Genomic DNA, 19,427 nt, shown 5'->3' on the forward strand with positions numbered 1-19,427 from the left:
CTTTCAGCATGAAAAATGTGATCACAATTCAACTCCTTTACAGACTATGCTACAGTCTACTCAATGGCAGCTAATGCACAAGAACTACCAATACTCCATTGCAACACACTGTCATCCTGATTCAAGCATGATCAACTTGAATTGGGCAAAATAAAAACTCATTATTATAAAAAACTGTATTAGGTGACTCAGTAGGTAAATGCACTGCAAAGTGTGGTACTAAGTCATGAAGAAAACAAAGATCCAGGTTTGATCCCATTGGATGAAGTAATTCACAATGGATCATTTTGACTCAGTTGATACTACAACATGTAAAGAAAGAACGTATGAACTAGCATTTATAAAGTGCCTTTCACAATCTCAGAATGTCCCAAAGTACTTCATTATGTACTTTTGAAGTGTAGTTACTGTTATAATACGGGCAAACGCGGCAGCCAATTTTGCGCATAGCAGGGTCTCACAAACAATGAGATAAATAACCAGATGATCTATTTTTGGTGGTGTTGGTTGAGGGATACATTTTGGCCAGGACACTGGGAGAATTCCTATGCTCTTCTTTGAGTAGTACCATGGGATCTTTTATGGACAAGGCCTCAGTTTAACCCCTCTTCTAAAAGAAAAGACAAATACTTCAACGAGCACCAACTCTTGTTAACGGTAGAACCATGCAAACAACAGCACACATTATGAATGTCAACATTTACTCTGTGCCAGAATGAAACTTGCAGTTGTACAGCACCCCTGAAACCCACTAGTTGCCAGGTTCAATATACACAGAATCAAACTGATTGGAAACCAAATCCATTGGTGTATTTTTGAATTGTATTTTTATAAATTAAATGAACTTGGACGTGTTGACCTTCTAATCTGGGTAAAATGTTGGGAGGTTGAGAACTCCAATGTCAAAGATGAAATGTGTAGCCAAATTTACTGGGGATTTAGTGCTGCTTTAGCTCCAGAGACAAGGGTTGTCACAAATCATTTATTCGGGTTAATACGTAAGTAATGAGTTGAATGCATATACAATATTATACATACATAAAACTATAAATATATATATAAACGATTGTTCAGAAATTAGGGTGAGCTGGAAAATGCATGGATATTATGGCTGAAGTTGCTAATTTTACATTTACTGTTTATGTCTTCAAAAAAGCTTTTAAATTACAAGAGAATTATGACGTGTGGCTCTTAAGTATTTTTTCAAAAAAAAATGATGACGGCATGCAATACAGATGACGTCAATAGCTAGCGGTGGGAACCGGCGGCTCGGGCGCCTCCCGGCGGAGGGAGGTCGTAACAGCAGCCGGGTCAGAAGCGGACGTTAGAAAAAGTTGTCGGTTTGCGCTTGCGCGGTGGCAAGGCTCTGAGAGAAACCGGCTCAACATGAGCTCCCGAAAAGGTGAGGAGTCTTTTCACTTGTAGCCGGTGTTGGGCTGAGCGTTGCCCCCCTCACCCCTCATAGCCTCCTCTAAACCTTGTCTCTCTCTTTTTCTTCTTCTTGTGTTTCAGTCCTGGCTCTCCAAGCGCGCAAAAAGCGAAGCCGAATCAAGAAGGAGAAGATTCTGAAAAAGTGAGTGGTGGTGGTTTTAAGCCGGGGCCAGCCAGGCCGGGTCGGGTCTGCGCGCTCCCCCGCCTCTCGGGTTCGGTACACTCGAGCCTCGGCGATTGGGAGCGCGAAGCCTAGGCCTCTGGCTTGCTTCCCTTTCGCATGTGAGCATTTAGGACTGCGGGATTGTAGCTGGCTGAGAGGAGGTAGCCGGTTATTTTTGCTGCTGCTGCTGCTGCTGGTTTGGGCTCGTGTGTGTGGCGGGCGGGCGGGCGGAAGGGGAAAACGGGGTTAGATTGGGACTGCGAGGGAGGAGGATTGTGGGGGGAACGAGTGCTCTGAATGAGAAGCGTGACTCCCAGAAAATATAAAGCTTTAATCAATGTAGGGCGGAGTTTGACTTTTTGTTAACTTTGTTCATTCCCAATGTATTGACAAGAGGGCATAATTATAACGATTGTAAATGGAAATAGTTACTCATTTTTTCTAAACTTTCCTGTGTCGAATTCTTGGTTTTTTAATTTTTTTGTAGGATAATCTTTTGATTTAATTCTTGCTGAAACCAGTAAGAGAACATGGGTCTGTTGTGGTGTGAAATGTAAAGCTGGAAAAGGCTGACTAATGTAAACATCTTTTGTTCTGTTATAGTTGAGTTTTAGAAGATTTGCCCCCCCCCCCCCCCCACAAAAAAAACATTCCCACTTGTCTGAAGACCTTGATTTTTTTTTTAATGCTATTTATTGAGGCATCAAAAGTGAAGGGGTATTGGAGAGTTCCAGAAGTTAGGGCTTAGGTGGCCAAATGTGGAATGGAGGGAAGGGACAGAGAAATGCACAAGAAGCCAGAGTCAGAAAATCAGAGGGGGATAGTAAGGCTGGAAAAGGTCTGGAGATATGATGGGGTGAGGCCATGGAAAGAGTTGTGGACTAGATCAAGAATTATAAATATGATTAATTGGGTGAGCTGGGCTTAATGTAGGACTGGACATTGGCAGTGGAGTTTTAAACAATTTGGAGTTTGTGAGGGGTGGAGATCCTGAAGCTGGTAAGGAGAGGATTGTAAAAGTAAGATCTCGAGGTGGTAAAGCAGTAGATAAGGGTCTTGACAACAGTGGGGGTAAGTTAGGGGTGGAGGTTGGTAATGTTCAGAGGCCAAAATAAGCAGCCTTTGCTTTGAAACACTGCTTCTGGTCAAACCAGAATGCAACAGCAGAACTGTATGTTGGTCTCGAGGATTACTGCATATTCTATTGCAATATTATTCCATTGGTTAGTTTCTACTGTGCTCTATCTTAGGATATTGTTTTTGATGGATAAATCTCTTTATAACCCTTTTTGTAGCATGGTAACAGAGAAAACAATCTGTTTCTATGTTGTGAGATCATAATGTCAACGACATCACAAAGCAGTTTCAACTGATCATTTTCACAAGGTTTATTTTTAATTGGGCTGTAAAAAAAGTAGTTTTTAATTCATAAGTTTAATTATTTAGATTGTTCTGGTGAGCTCTGTGATTACGATGAACATTTTATCAACTTGTGATTCTTACATTGTCATTCATGGTTCTGCTACTCGTGTTGTGGCTGGCCTCACTTGTGGTAATGGTCAACTAGTCAGGCTTGGCTTGCTGCTCTCGATAATGCTATTTCCAGTGCTACAATCTGTTTTTCTTACTCATTGGTGCTTTTTAAAAGAAAAATGATGCATCATGAGAAATTTCAAAATAAATATTGTGCATTTTTGCTTCGTTACACTCCTGTAGAAATCTGAAGATTATTTGACGTTTTGGGCTAACAGCGAAATGAGGAACAAGTATGCAGGAAGATAAAAGATACATTGTCAGTCAACATCATAAATACAGCTAAAACATCTTAAGACTCACATTTATGGAAAAAAAAAACAAATACTCCCCTTTTGAGTTGCAAATCCTCAGTGAGGAGAAAGATTAGAAATTTCTTTACAAACTGGGTTGTCAGTGTGAAATGCTTTGCCACAAGTGATTGAGGCAGAGACCATCGCTTTTTAAGTGAAAATTCGAGAAGTGTTTGAAAAAGAGGAAGACGCTTGGTTATGGGGAGAGAATGGGGCAGTGGGATTAGTTTTGGATTGGTCCAACAAAGAACTGGCACAGACACAATGGGCCGAATGGCTTCCTGTAAATTTCTATCGTTCTAAATATTTTATACTTTTAGTAATCCCCTTAATATTTTCTAATGTGTTCTACAATGCAGTAAAGTGGAAAAAAAAGTCTCGAGGTGGAAATAAGAGGCTTGCTTCTTTTGTGATGTAACAGAGACGAAGATGCTGTTTTCACTTTTAACTGAAGACTCTTCTGGTGACCATTACTGTTTGTTCTGTGAGCAACTCTTACTGCTGGTCAATATTTTAATCTGCCATCTTGCACTCCACAAGCAGTTGCATTCTGACTCGATCTTTCATATTTTAAGGCTTGTCATTCAGTCATTAAATCCACCCCCCCTCAAAAAAATGTATTTACGTTACTATGCACAATTCCTTAGTTGGAAGTGCATTAGATGACTTGCTCTGAGATCTATCAGTGATGGTCTTAAATTAATTGCTTGGAAGTGGGCACAAATTATTAAAACGTGAAACCCCTTTCTCATTGCAGTCTGGGATGGGAAGGGGAAGAAAACAATCGAGTTCCAGCCCCTGTTCACTGTCCAGTGACCCTTCTGTAAAATATATTCTGGATGAAGCCAGAATCGGGCTTTTCTGTGATATGCTCTTACGATCAAGTAACCGGTCCACACAATCACTTGGCGAGGTACTGGAAAGCTGCTGTGTCAATGGCTTCAGGATACCGAAGAACATTTGAGATGGGGGAGGGGAGAAATTGGATATTAGCAAGGTTTTTCCTCTCATTTACAGAAAAAACATCGCAGCCTTTAAGGCTTGTCATTCAGTCATTAAATCCGCACCCCCCCCCCCCCCCATATTCGCCATTAAGTTTAACCTCTGATGTTAAATAAGTCCTATATGATTTCCAGTTAGTTGTAACAGTAAAAGACATGTTCACTGATCACTAATTGCAGAGTTTACTTATAAGATGGATGTTGGGAAACTGTTGCTTCCTGAGTATATTTGTTAGGCACTGTAAAACTGGTGTTTTGAAGTAAATTGGACCTGGCTACTAAAGCTGTAAGGAGGGAAAAATGCAGGTCGAAAAACTATAGATAGAAAGTGCAAGCTTACTGTTCATGTGGCAAGTTAGTTATTTAAAAAAAATTATGGAAAGGATATTAGAAACATGGAAATGCTACTGTGGAAAATTCATTGAAATTATAACTGGGATGAGAGGTTATAATGAAGAAAAGTGCTCAAAATTGGGGATTTATCCCTGGAACTGAGAACATTTAGGGGTGCTCTAATAGACCCTTTCAAACTTATGAAAGATGTTGACAGTAAGTAGTCTCAACATTTAAATGGCCACTTGTGCTTTCATATTCCTGGATGAAAATTGTCCCAGAATAGGTTCTATGGAAGTGGATCAATTTCTACTTGTTGAATGTTGGGAAAGAATACTGCTGAATAGAAGCATTAATGATTTTGCAGAACATTTTAGGGGAGGATTGTTTTAAAGTAACTGCAGTCTTTGAGAGACTAGCAGATTGAAATATCTGGTGTCTTACGTTTAGTGAGACGTTAACTGTTGAAATAAAAATAAAAACTGGTGTTCAAAATTTTTCTGCTCATCAAGGTGAGGGAAGTTAGTACTGGGCCCCCAGGCATTCTCAGTTACAGTACAGCTAGATGCAGCACAAAGCTTCTAGTACTCTGCCCCAACAATGTGCCTCAGTCCCAACCTCAGACGAGCAATCCCTACTGCACCAATGTAACACCTTTTCCATTTTTCACATCAGACATCCTGCGGCTCCTCTGAGTGACAATGCTAATTAGTGCTGAATTAGGGATAATTATGTGCTATAGGCTGATCATCGCTTGGAACTAGATTGAAACTGCCCAAAGTCATATTATATTAGACTCTTAGAGGAGATGTGCCATCATCAGTCTGGGCAGGATTTCAGCACCAGTCCCAGAAATGAAAAGCCTACGTCTAACTGCACCATCTAGTTCCCCATTTATGATTTCTAAATGGGAATAGAATTACAGATTGGGTGGGTGGTGATGAGGATTTTATTAATAAAATCATTGAAGTTGAAGTAGCTAGTTACACAGTTTGAGTAAACTTAAACTTGCTAAATAATGCTCAGTTTAGTAAAATTTGCAATTTAAAAAAGAACAAATTGCTAGGTGGATGAAATGTGTTGCAAATGTTTTCATTTCTAAACTGCAGGAGTGTAATCAGACAAAATTGACACGAGCCAAAGAAGGGAGATATTGGGATGGATGACTAAAAGCTTGGTTAAAGAATTAGGTTTTAAGAAGCATGTTAAAGGAGGAGAGAGAGGTGGAAAGGTGCAGGGAGAGAATTCCAGAGCTTTGGGGTCTGTGCAGCTGAAGACATGGTCGCCCATGGTAGGGTGAAGGGAATGGAGGATGCATAAGAGGCCAGAGTTGGAGGAACGCAGAGTTCTTAGGTTGTAGGGCTGGAGGAAGTTACAGAGATAGGGAGGGGTGAGGCCATCGAAGGATTTGAACATGAGGATGAGAACTTTAAAATTGAGGTGTTGGTGGACCTGGAGCCACAGTAGATCAATGAGCACAGGGGTGATGGGTGAATGGGACTTGGTGCAGGTTAGGATATGGGCAGCAGAGTTTTGGATGAGCTCAGGTTTGTGGACAGTAGCAGACGGGAGGCCGACCAGAAGACTGTTACAACCCTATGCCTTTTGAATACGATGGGTTTCCATTATATTAATTTGCAAGTGGTGTTGGATCACAAAAACAGCTCATAAAATCAGTCATGGTTCCTTCATTTTGCAGCAGACCACCATGCCAACATTATTTGAAAGCAGGCAGACTGGATGAGTGGTTGCTAAGAGACTAAAGATACCCACTGTGGTCCTGAATAGTAACCCTCTTGGGGAAACCCATAAACACATGCAGCGCACACACAGTGCAGCTCATACCTCCAACCGATTACCATTGGTATGGTGAAGCAGAGATTTCAGAGTTTGGGCAGGGTGCAACTGGGTTTCCTGCTCTAAAGGTCTGAAAATTCCTTAATCATTTTGTCTTCTGTTTATTGCATAATGTTATCATTGAGAGGAGTAGCCATGATGCCATAGGGCCAGGAGGTGCAGCATCAACCTTTGGTAGAGGAGGACAAAGAAATGGTTCAACTTCGACCCTGCAATTCGACTATGTGACTAGTACTATCATCTTCAGCACAATATATTGGCCCTACCATGCTACCCACTTCAATCAACTTTACTTCAACTGCCATATATGTATCCCACCTTCATGTGCTTTTTTTTGTAGAGTACTAGGAATTTTATTGAAATGCAATCAGTTTGTGTTCTGTGTAAGTGTTCTGTGTGTGTAAGTGTTAGTGTTCTGTGTGTGTAAGTGTTCTGTCCTTTGTGGTGGTGTATAGTGTATAAACTCTAGCTTGGAACTGTTACCTCAGAGGGAGGAGTAAGTGTGGTGGTACTTGTTTATGCTCATTGGGGTCCTTGTGGGATTCCTGTGGCATGTAACTCTTTGATATGGCCATAAAACTATTGACACCACTTAATTCCATGCGAGCTAGTTGCTTCTGCTTACTACCTCTCACTTCAAATCGTTTGAGTGGATCTGCTGGGTTCAAAGGCTGTCGTGGCATCCTGAGATGTGGCTGCCTCATCATGACAATAGCCACATAGCCACATTCACAAAGCTCATGGGAAACAGCATCTGCTCTTTGGACCACTATTCTTGGGTGGTCTCCAGCAGATGGCCATAAAGCTGCTACTCACTTCATAGTGGACTGCAGGTTTGAGTGTCCCATTGGGCTTCCATTCAGCTGGTTCTTGCTAATCTGCTGCTATCTTCACTTGCTTTTCCTTGCTTGTACTAGGTACTTCACCAACTGACTGAGGTGGGTATATCTGAGCTGGCGCATGCATATCTGGGAGTGCGTGACGGCTGATACAGTGATGGGCTGGATTCTACGTGCACTCTGGTGCTAGGGACGTTGTTTTGCAAGCTTCCCAGAAAAAGAGCAAAAGACCATATGCTAACATGGTGCCTGTAAAATAGCTAGTCAGGGTACTCAAAGTATTTTGAGTGTCATTCTGTTCTTTAGAATTAACATTGAGTTTGAATGAGAACTGCAAAAACAGTTTAGGAAGATGTAGGCAGGTTAGCAAAATGGGCAGACAAGTGGCAGATGCAATTTAATGCAGATAAATGTGAAATAATACATTTTGGGAGGGAAATGAGGAATGGGGGTATACACTCAATGGAAGGACACTGAAGGATGTGGTTTAACAAAAAGACCCAGGAGCGAGATTAGAAAACATTTCTACACACAAAGGGTGGTAGAAGTTTGGAACTCTCATCCGCAAACGGCAATTGATACTAGCTCAATTGCTAAATTTAAATCTGAGATAGATAGCTTTTTGGCAATCAAAGGTATTAAGGGATATGGGCTAAAGGCAGGTATATGGAGTTAGATCACAGATCAGCTGTGATCTTATCAAATGGCGGAGCAGGCACGAGGGGCTGAATGACCTATTCCTGTTCCTATGTTCCTATAAGCAGGGAAGTCATGCTACAACTGTACAGGGTGCTGGTGAGACCACACCTGGAGTACTGCATACAGTTCTGGTGCCCTTATTTAAGGAAGGACATACTTGCATTGGGAGCAGTTCAGAGAATGTTCACTAGGTTATTTCCGGGTGTGGAAGGGTTGTCTTATGAGGAAAGATTAAACAGGTTGGGTCTATACTCATTGGAGTTTAGAAGAATAAGAGGAGATCTTATTGCAACATACAAAATTCTGAGGGGACTCGATAAGGTAGCTGCTGAGAGGATGTTACCCCTCATGGGGAATCTAAAACTAGGGGGCATAGTCTCAGAATAAGGGGTCGCCCGTTTAAGACGGAAATGAGGAGGAATTTCTTCTCCCAGAGGGTTGTGAATCTTTGGAATTCTTTATCCCAAAAAGCTGTGGAGGTTGAGTCATTGAATACATTCAAGGCTGAGTTAGACAAATTTTTGATCAGCAAGGGAGTCAAAGGATATGGGGAAAGGGCGGGAAAGTGGAGTTAAGGTAAAAATCAGATCAGCCATGATCCTCATTAAATGGCGGAGCAGGCTTGAGGGGCCGAATGGCCTACTCCTGCTCCTATCTCTTATGGTCTTATGGCAGAGGGTTTTGGAACAAGAAATGCTTTGCCACAAAGTGAACGGTTGAGGCAGAGACCAGTGTCCCTTAAGGCAAAATTGGATGAATGTTTGAAGCAAAAGAAGATGCAGAGCTCGGGTGAGTGCAGGATTAGTTTTGCATTGCTCCAGCAAAAAGCCGGCAGACACGATAGGCTGATTGGCTGCCTCCTGTGCTGTAAACTTCTACAGTCCTGAGAGGAAGCTGATGAACGAAGCTGTCCAGCTTTCCCACACCCTCAATTGACGACTCAACTATTTTCAGAGTTTGTTCTTCACGTTGTTTGAGTTCTCTTGGGTTGTGAGAACCACTACTGGTCCTTGTCTCCCTGTAGCTATAGTCTGTCTGCTCCTTAAATCCAGACAAAACCTATACGTATTAGTGTTTTGAAGAGCAGAGTGCGCTTCCCAATGCCGCAAGCATTGTGTTGCAAGCATAATGCAGCTTTAGTGAAGGAGCATGGAAAGCATTAACAATCTTGGATTTTTCACACTGACACTTCTATTTTCATAGTGCAACAGATTAAAATTTGTAACTTGTGCCCAGACTACATTCCATCTTTTGTGAATACATGACAAGCGGCATGCAATTAGTTTCGGTTGCCAGTTTGATTTGGGACCACAACATGCAGCAGTTATGCGTGACATTATGAACTTTTTTTTGTCTGCCACAAATTTCAACCTGTTGCATAATGGGCTCATGGGCATGGAAGTGCAGGCATGAAAGATCGGAATGATTAAGGCTTTCCATGTTCCTTGGGACGTTGCACCAAGGTATCAATAGTACGGAAAGCTTAGAGGAGTATACAAAGTGCAGGGGTAAAGTTGAAAAGGAAATTAGGAAAGCAGAGAGGGCATGAAAAAATATTAGCAGGTAAAATCAAAGAAAACCCAAAGATGTTTTATAAATACATTAAGAGCACGAGGATAACTAAGGAAAGAGTAGGGCCTATTAGAGACCAAAAAGGTAAACTATGTGTGGAGGCGGAAGATGTGGGTATGGTTCTAAATGAATACTTTGCATCTGTCGTCACAAAGGAGAGGGATGATGCAGGAATTGAAGTTGAGGAGGAGTGTGAGATATTGGATGGGATAAACATAGTGAGAGAGGAAGTATTAAGGGGATTAGCATCTTTGAAAGTGGATAAATCACCAGGGCCGGATGAAATGTATCCCAGGTTGTTAAAAGAAGCCAGGGAGAGAATAGCGGAGGCTTTAACAATCATTTTCCAAACTTCACTGGATACAGGCTTAGTGCCAGAGGATTAGAGGACTGCTAACATTGTACTGTTGTTTAAAAATGGAGTGAAGGATAGACCAGTCAGCCTAACCTCAGTAAATTATTGGAATCAATTCTGAGGGACAGGATAAACTGTCACTTAGAAAGTCACAGACTAATCGAGGACAGTCAGCACAGATTTGTTAAGGGGAGGTCGTGTCTGACTAACTTGATTTGAATTTTTCAAGGAGGTGACCGGGGGATCGATGAGGGTAACGCAATTGATGTAGTCTACATGGATTTTAGCAAAGCTTTTGACAAGGTTCCACATGGCAGATTGGTCAAAAAAGCAAAGGCCCATGGGATCCAAGGGAATGTGGCAAATTGGCATAGTGGCAGGTAGCAAAGGGTAATGGTTGGGTGTTTTTGCGACTGGAAGGCTGTTTCTAGTGGGATGCTGCAGGGCTCGGTACTAGGTCCTTTGCTTTTTGTGGTATACATTAACGATTTGGACTTAAACGTAGGGGGCATAATTAAGAAATTTGCAGATGACACAAAGATAGGCCGTGTGGTTGATAGTGAGGAGGAAAACTGTAGACTGCAGGAAAATATCAATGGACTGGTCAGATGGGCAAAAAAGTGGCAAATGGAGTTCAATCCGGAGAAGTGTGAGGTGATGCATTTGGGGAGAGCAAACCAGGCAAGGGAATACACAATAAATGGGAGGATACTGAGAGGTGTAGTGGAACAGAGGGACCTTGGAGTTCATGTCCACAGATCCCTGAAGGTAGCAGGACAGGTAGATCAGGTGGTTAAGAAGGCATATGGAATGCTTTCCTTTATTAGCCGAGGCATAGAATATAAAAGCAGGGATGTTATGCTGGAACTGTATAAAACATTAGTTAGGCCGCAGCTTGGGTACTGCGCACAGTTCTGGTCACCACATTATAGGAAGGATGTAATTGCACTGGAGAGGGTGCAGAGGAGACTTATGAGGATGTTGCCAGGACTGGAGAATTTTAGCTATGGTGACAGATTGGATAGGCTGGGGTTGTTTTCCTTGAAGGAGGCTGAGGGGTGATTTGATTGAGGTTACAAAATTATGAGGGGCCGAGATAGCGTGGATAGGAAGGACCTATTTCCCTTAGCGGAGGGGTCAGTAACCAGGGGGCATAGATTTAAAGTGATTGGTAGAAGGATTAGAGCGTAAATGAGGAAAGATTTTTTTATTCAGAGGGTGGTGGTGGTCTGGAACTCATTGCCTGAGAGGGTGGTAGAGGCAGAAACCTTCAACTCATTTAAAAAAAATACCTGGATATGCACCTGAAGAGCCATGACCTGCAGGGCTACGGACCGAATGCGGGAAAGTGGGATTAGGCCGGGCGGCTCGTTCCTCACCTGCTTTCAAGACGTCTAGACCTGGGAGACAGCATTGACTGTCACCTGCTGCCGCACTTGCACATTGTGGCACTGATAAACCCCAGATAAACCAACCCTCCTCTGCTACGCCCTTTAGGGATACATAGAAGCTGTCTTTATCAAATGGGGAAGTTCTGTCAACTCTATCTTAGCTGCCGTCTGTTTCTTGGCTTGCAGATTTACAGTATGCTAGCGAATGAGTGAGCTTTAAGTTGGAGCAGCAGATGTTTAAGAGCTGCTCCCTGGATTCCCTGCTCTTTGCTAATCATAGCACTCCTGTGGAGGTTATCTGCAGTCTCAAGCCTCGTGGCTCTGGTACCTTTTTCGTTGGGATTGCTGAATCTGTCCTTTTTAGTGTGGTGGTATGTTCAATCTGACAAAACTACATTTAGCATATATGTTGTGGCTGATGCTTAAGAGGCAGGTCATTGTGGTAACACCTACTGAATGCAGTAGTCATGATGTGGAGATGCCGGTGATGGACTGGGGTTGACAATTGTAAACAATTTTACAACACCAAGTTATAGTCCAGCAATTTTATTTTAAATTCACAAGCTTTCGGAGACTTCCTCCTTCCTCAGGTAAATGTTCAGGAGCTCCTTGAAGCCTACGCATTTATACATATAGAACAATACATGGTGTTTACAGAATGCCCCTGCAACTGCCCGTTGCCAAGGCAATCACCGTGTTCAGACAGAGAGGTGTCACCTGCAGAACCCCCGAATACACATTCAACAAAAAAACAAACAGGAAAAAAAACAGAGAGAGGCAGAAACATCCGGAAGGCAGAGAAAGCCAGCAAATGACCCATTATATTAAAAACAGATAACATTTGTTCGCTGGTGGGGTAACGTGTAGCGTGACATGAACCCAAGATCCCGGTTGAGGCCGTCCTCATGGGTGCGGAACTTGGCTATCAATTTCTGCTCGACGATTTTGCGTTGTCGTGTGTCTCGAAGGCCGCCTTGGAGTACGCTTACCCGAAGGTCGGTGGATGAATGTCCATGACTGCTGAAGTGTTCCCCGACTGGGAGGGAACCCTCCTGTTTGGCGATTGTTGCGCGGTGTCCGTTCATCCGTTGTCGCAGCGTCTGCATGGTCTCGCCAATGTACCATGCTCTGGGGCATCCTTTCCTGCAACGTATGAGGTAGACAACGTTGGCCGAGTCACAGGAGTATGAACCATGCACCTGGTGGGTGGTGTCCTCTCGTGTGATGGTGGTATCTGTGTCGATGATCTGGCATGTCTTGCAGAGGTTACCGTGGCAGGGTTGTGTGGTGTCGTGGACGCTGTTCTCTTGAAAGCTAGGTAATTTGCTGCGAACGATGGTCTGTTTGAGGTTGGGTGGCTGTTTAAAGGCGAGCAGACAAGATCCCGAAAGGACTCCAGATCACGAACCCACTCAAGTCCACATACAACTCGGATTACGCTGAGAGACTCTGCCGCCGTACCTCTCGCACACTCCGCAACCATCTCATACACCAACTCTACAGCAGACGCCACAACCTCGAAACTAAGATAGAGTCCATACTCTCAACCTGTACTCAGGACACAGCAGACCAGCTACGTTATACCGCCAAACAGACGAGGCAACGGAACTACGCTGCCTACATGAAAACCAAGAGCAGGAAGCTTGAGAAACTCTGCATCACCACCAGCAACAACCAAGCTTCCCCTGGTACCACGGTTGCAACCACAGGGAAGTCTATTGTCAATTTATCCGACCACACCCTTCAACCAGACGAAATCGAAGTTCTCAGCCGAGGGCTCAATTTCTGCCCCACTACCAAAATGGACCCCACTAGTCTCGCGGCGGACACAGAGGAATTCATCAGGAGAATGAGGCTCCGGGAATTCTACCACAAACCCCAAGATTTCAGCAGCGAACCCAATGAGACAATCGACGATCCGGAACAGCAGACAGAGGGATCCGCGGTACAGCAACCGAAGAGGAAAGAGTCAAACTGGACTCCTCCGGAGGGTCGCTGCCCTCAGCTGGACATGTATGCTCAAGCTGTCAGGAAATGCGTCAATGCCAGATTCATCAGCCGCACTCAGAAGACAGTCCAGAATGTCACCCGAGCACAACGCAACGCCATCAACGCTCTCAAGACCAACCGCAACATCGTCATCAAACCAGCGGACAAAGGAGGAGCCATCGTCATACAGAACAGAACAGACTATTGCAAAGAAGCATACCGACAACTGGACAACCAGGAACACTACAGACGGTTACCCGCAGATCCGACCAAAGAACACACCCACCAGCTCAACAAACTGATCAAGACCTTCGATCCAGACCTTCAAAGCATCCTACGCACTCTCATCCCACGTAATCCCCGAGTGGGAGACTTCTACTGCCTCCCAAAGATACACAAAGCCAACACACCCGGACGTCCCATCGTATCAGGCAACGGAACCCTGTGTGAGAACCTCTCTGGATACATCGAGGGCATCCTGAAACCCATCGTACAGGGAACCCCCAGCTTCTGTCGCGACACTACAGACTTCCTACAAAAACTCAGTACCCACGGACCAGTTGAACCAGGAACACTTCTCACCACGATGGACGTCTCGGCACTATACACCAGTATCCCCCACGATGACGGCATCGCTGCGACAGCATCAATACTCAACACCAACAACAGCCAATCTCCGGAAGCCATCCTACAACTCATCCGCTTCATCCTGGATCACAATGTCTTCACCTTCGATAACCAGTTCTTTACCCAAACACACGGAACAGCCATGGGGACCAAATTCGCACCCCAATACGCCAACATTTTCATGCACAAGTTCGAGCAGGACTTCTTCAATTCACAGGACCTCCAACCAACGCTATACACCAGATACATCGACGACATTTTCTTTCTATGGACCCACAGCGAGGAATCACTAAAGAGACTACACGATAACATCAACAAGTTCCATCCCACCATCAAGCTCACCATGGACTACTCCTCAGAATCAGTTTCTTTCTTGGACACACGAATCTCCATCAAAGACGGGCACCTCAGCACCTCACTCTACCGCAAGCCCACGGACAACCTCACGATGCTCCACTTTTCCAGCTCCCACCCTAACCACGTCAAAGAGGCCATCCCCTATGGACAGGCCCTGCGAATACACAGGATCTGCTCAGACGAGGAGGAACGCGATGGACACCTACAGACGCTGAAAGACGTCCTAGTAAGAACGGGATATGACGCTCGACTCATCGATCGACAGTTCCGACGGGCCACAGCAAAAAATCGCATAGACCTCCTCAGGAGACTAACACGGGACGCAACCAACAGAGTACCCTTTGTCGTCCAGTACTTCCCTGGAGCGGAGAAACTACGCCATGTTCTCCGCAGCCTTCAACATGTCATCAATGAGGACAAACACCTCGCTATGGCCATCCCCACACCTCCACAGTTCTCGTGTTTTCCTTTGTCTGAAATGGTTGAATAAGTCTAATCTAATTAATTTGATCCAAAGCAAGGAGTGTAACTTGAAAAAGCTGGGAATTTGTTTACCAGGAATCCTCTGTTTGGATATTCTTTATCAAAGCAGAAATGGTTGGCAGACCTATTGCTTTTTTTTTGCTAGTTTAGCACAGTGGTGTCCCAAATTTAGAAACTGATGGACATGAATTCAGTTGTTAAATGCAGTGTAAGCTTTAAACGGAAACCATACCCATGTGCATTTCTCAGTAATTTGGTTTCGAGACTCTGCAGCATGATTTGGTTTACGTGCATTTCAAGACATGAGGCTGAAGTCCCCCTTTCAAAAAAAGAAAAAGTGACTAACGCAAAGTTTAAAATAAAATTAATAAATGGGAGAGGAAATAATTGCAAACATCTCTAGCCCATTTTCTGGTAAGTGGCCATGACATTTTAGATAATTTTATGCAGTGTTTCTCTTTCCCTGTCCTTAGATTTTATATGTTCTATGTGCTTTTATGCTTTCAGTCAGTTTTGAGGTGGTTGTCTCAGCAGGTTTGGCATGCGTCATCTGACATGTTTGTAGAGTAGTGCTTTTACGTATTTTTTGCTATTTATAGTTTGGTCATTTACTGTTTTCTGTACCAAGTCAGTTTTGTTTTCCACATGATTTATTACTTGTGTTGCAAGGTTTGTTTCTGCTGCTGCCATTTCACTAGCTTCTTGGGCAATGTTATCCAGCAAGTTAATTTTCCATCTTCCCCTTCACAAAACCAAATGATAAAAGGTGTTTTACCACCTTTATCAGCTTTTTCATAACACTTTTGCCAACAAGAGTTGAATTTCTGATTAAACACGTTCATAAAAATATAAAATTACATAACAGAATTGAGTTGGGATTTTAAATTACCAGTGTGAAGATCAGAAATTGGATCTCCCTTTAATCCCATTGCAAAATTTTGCACATTTTCTTCATTTTACAGTTAGATACTATACTTGCCACATGGATTCTGGAACTCTGCTTTAGCAAGTCAGTATCAAGGAGTTTGCTGGTGTGCAATTGGGAAATGTCATCATCTCATGTTCTATTTAAGAAATTTGATCTTGCTCCTTTTTGTTATAAAGATCAAACAGCAGAATAGCGACGAATGATATTTTTTGGCCATATTGGAATGTCATCTGGAATCGTGCGCACTTCCACATTGAAGGCAGGAAAAGAGAAAATATGTTGAAATTGCATATGTTGAAATTGATGCTTTCTTAAGGTTGCCGTAATATCTATTTGATGTTGGTATTGTAACAGCTGACACTTTTTAAAAGGTGAATCTGTAATCATGTATTTTACAGTGAAAGTATTTTTGTTAATATGCTACTTTGGCATTATTTGTAATACAGGAGTGAGAATGTATTCCTGTAATTTGAATTTTAATTTATCTTTATTTATACATTTATATCTTCCATTATAAATTCTGGTGTCAACATTTATAATAGAACTGCCCATGTAAACCTACCGCTCTAATTACACCCTTCTTCCAGTGGAGTTGTGAACACTGGAAGAAAAATGTAATTACACCATGAGAAGTTTAAATGGGCAATTTTCATTATAAACGTGGACATAGGAATTTATAATTTTTAAAATTGGGAATGAATTCTGCCCACTGCCCTGGTTCAATTATTCCCTGCCCACGAACCTTGCTTCATCTGAAGGCTACACTTGGTTTTGACTGTGTTCTACGCAACAGGCGATTGACCAGTCTATACTAAAAGTCTTGGTGTATGGTGTGCACTTCCTGGCCACAAACTTTACTTTATGATTTTTGACAGCTGCTTTTATGTCAAAATTTATATTGGAAAATCCATATAAACTTTTAAAATGTAGATTCTATGTAAACACTAAATTAAAAGCAAAATACTGATGATGCTGGAAATCTGAAATAAATACACAAAATGCTGGAAATACTCAGCAGGTCAGGCAGCATCTGTGGAGAGAAAGTGTTAACATTTCAGGTCAATGACCTTTCGTCAGATGCCTGTCACAATGGAGTTCCAGGCCTCTTGCCACCAGGTAGCACTGTAGAGCACCCCATTGAGTTGTTGGCTGCTGAGCCTCTGTTGACCGTAACTCAAAATTTACACTGCCGTAAGTTTAAAGTTTCTTTCTTTTAGACTTTGTCTCCCTTTGGCCCTAACTCTTCCCTCTGTCGTTTATCCCTGCTTCCTCTTGGCCCTGACTTTCCTGTTTGTTCAGCCCTACAGGACATTTAAATTTTTTCTTTTGGCTGCTGCTCCTGCTTCCTTCAGCCTTATGGGCCATTTGATGGTTTTTTTTTGCGTCAGCAGTCCTGCTTCCTCCTGCCATGCCACCTTTGGCTCATTGGGGTGTTATTGCACTGCCCCTGCTCCTTGTTTGCAGCGCCAGCCCTCCTACTTCTGTTTCGCTGACCCTATTGGATGTTTATGTACCGTCTTTTTAACCCTGTGGGTCATTTATTTTTTGGCTGTCCCACTAACAGCAATGGGATGATGATCAGATAGCAATGTTGGTTGAGGGATAAATATTGGCCAGGGCACTGGGGAGAAGGCCGCTGCTCTTTGAATAGTGCCATGGCATCTTTTATGTCCACCTGAAGGGGCAGATGAGGCCTTGGTTTAACGTCTCATCCGAAAGATGGCACCTCCAACAGTGCAGCACTCCCTCAGTACTGTGTCGAAATGTCATCTTAGATTATATGCTCAAATAGAAATGGGGCTTGAACCCACAGCCCCTGACTTATAGGCGAGAGAGATGAGGGGTGGACAGAGAAAAAGAGGCAAAGACACGAGCAGAGGAAAGATTGGACGCCCTCCATATCCTGTCCTGCATTGTCCCTTTGAGAAGTCAGTCTGTGAGACAGGCATCAGTGAATAGCAAGCTCCATAACATCTACACAAAAACACTTAGTTGGCCACCTCATTTGACAAGTGCTGTCTTTATTCGAGTTCTTCTGAGTAGATTATGTTTGTGAATAGCCTGGTAAACTACTTCCAACTCCTCAGTGGATTAAGAGTCATTTGTCATGTATTGTGATGCAATTTTCTGCTTTAAACTGTAACATGGAAATTTTAGCTGTGAGCAAGGTGATTTGTCAGCTAATTGATATAGTCCCCATCACTTACACCGTCCCTGTTTGTCCTGGACAGTCATCTACATAGCCATTTGCCATTACTATAGGCATCAATTGCAACGGTGGTGCTTAAACCGTATTTAGCGGGCCAGCTATTTCGGTTAGTTCAGCGGCTGTTTGCACCTCATTAGCATGATTACCCCTCATAACTATTGAACTTTTAATGACCGATTGATGTTGGTGAAATCCACCCTTCTCTCTGATTTTGTGGGAAAAGCTGTAAGGAGTTTATGTGGATCATCATTATTCAAGGTTCATCAATTTCGTACCCACTGCCTGGCGTGTAAAAATTACCTGAGACCTTGCTGGAATCGGTCTGTCTGGAGTCTTTGAGGCAAACAGCTCCCACTGTACCACAGTATGGATGGGTCTCTCTTGGCAATACTTTTATAGTGGACTGCTAACACGTGTGTCCCCCGGGATCATGAACCACTACATATCTTTTAACCAACGTTAAGGGTGAGTATGGCTTTTTAAACAAAGTGACGAAATGCGAGAGATGAAAGAATAAAAAAGAAATGGGTCAAGAGCAGTTGGAAGGACTTAAAACAAGAATAAATAAAGTGGTGATGAGGAGGGGTCAAGTCCCCCAGCTTAATGGTTATATCAAATCATTGGGAGAAAAGAAACTGGGAAAGTGCTGGGAAATCACGGGAGAGATTACAAAGATAGTGTAATCTGGGAAATCTCTAACTTCTATTGCTTTCTTGGTTACAGCGTCCATCGCGTATAGCGGGCAAATCGCGTTAACTCCAACGCGCCCGGTATAAATGGTGGAGATTGTAACGACGAGGTTTACTGTGCTCTAGAATTAAGTGTGGCTGTTGTATGAGAGCAGTTACAACAACTTGACTGGAGTCAGAAGACGAAAGGTTCAGGAGAAGATAAGGATTCTAAATGTAACGCATTGGGGACAAGGTAGCCAGTGCAGGTTAGCAAGGTTGGGGGTGATGGATGAACAGGACTTTATTCAACATCAATTTTTATATTGAAGCTCCCATCTTTTTTAAAAATGAAACTTCTTACTTAACTATGTACATTGTGAGTAAATGAAACTCTATTCAGTGCATTAATCACCGTTGTATTCAATGGATATTGGAACTGGCTGTTTATCCTGTGTTTGTGACTGATCTGCAATGGCCCATAATTTCCTGGATCGTGCACATAAAAATTAGTGTGAAATTCAAACCAGTTTCTATGCCGATCTTGCCGATGGGAACTTGTGCCCAAATTTTGTGCAGAGCTCGATTGCCTTTGCTGGAATGTGAAAATCGGCATAGAACAAGCACAAATGCAGCGTCGCCCATAGGGGTGCCACGATGCTGGCGCCTCAAACTCAACCTCTTGTCTCTGCTGCTCCT

At 43.1% G+C, this 19,427-nt stretch overlaps 1 protein-coding gene across 1 annotated transcript in view; it reads left to right on the forward strand.

The window, feature by feature from the left end:
• Nucleotides 1-1,321: 1,321 nt before the first annotated feature.
• The window catches only part of LOC137344478 (SRSF protein kinase 1-like), a 63,930-nt gene continuing 45,824 nt past the window's right edge, over nt 1,322-19,427 (forward strand). Inside the window, exons 1-2 of the mRNA XM_068007471.1 lie at nt 1,322-1,402; nt 1,513-1,573. Of these exons, the coding sequence (XP_067863572.1) occupies nt 1,387-1,402; nt 1,513-1,573 (77 nt within the window). The 5' untranslated portion in view covers nt 1,322-1,386. The remainder of the gene's footprint in view (nt 1,403-1,512; nt 1,574-19,427) is intronic.

Source organism: Heptranchias perlo, chromosome 27 (genome assembly GCF_035084215.1).
Source record: "Heptranchias perlo isolate sHepPer1 chromosome 27, sHepPer1.hap1, whole genome shotgun sequence".
Classification (NCBI taxonomy): Eukaryota; Metazoa; Chordata; class Chondrichthyes; order Hexanchiformes; family Hexanchidae; genus Heptranchias; species Heptranchias perlo.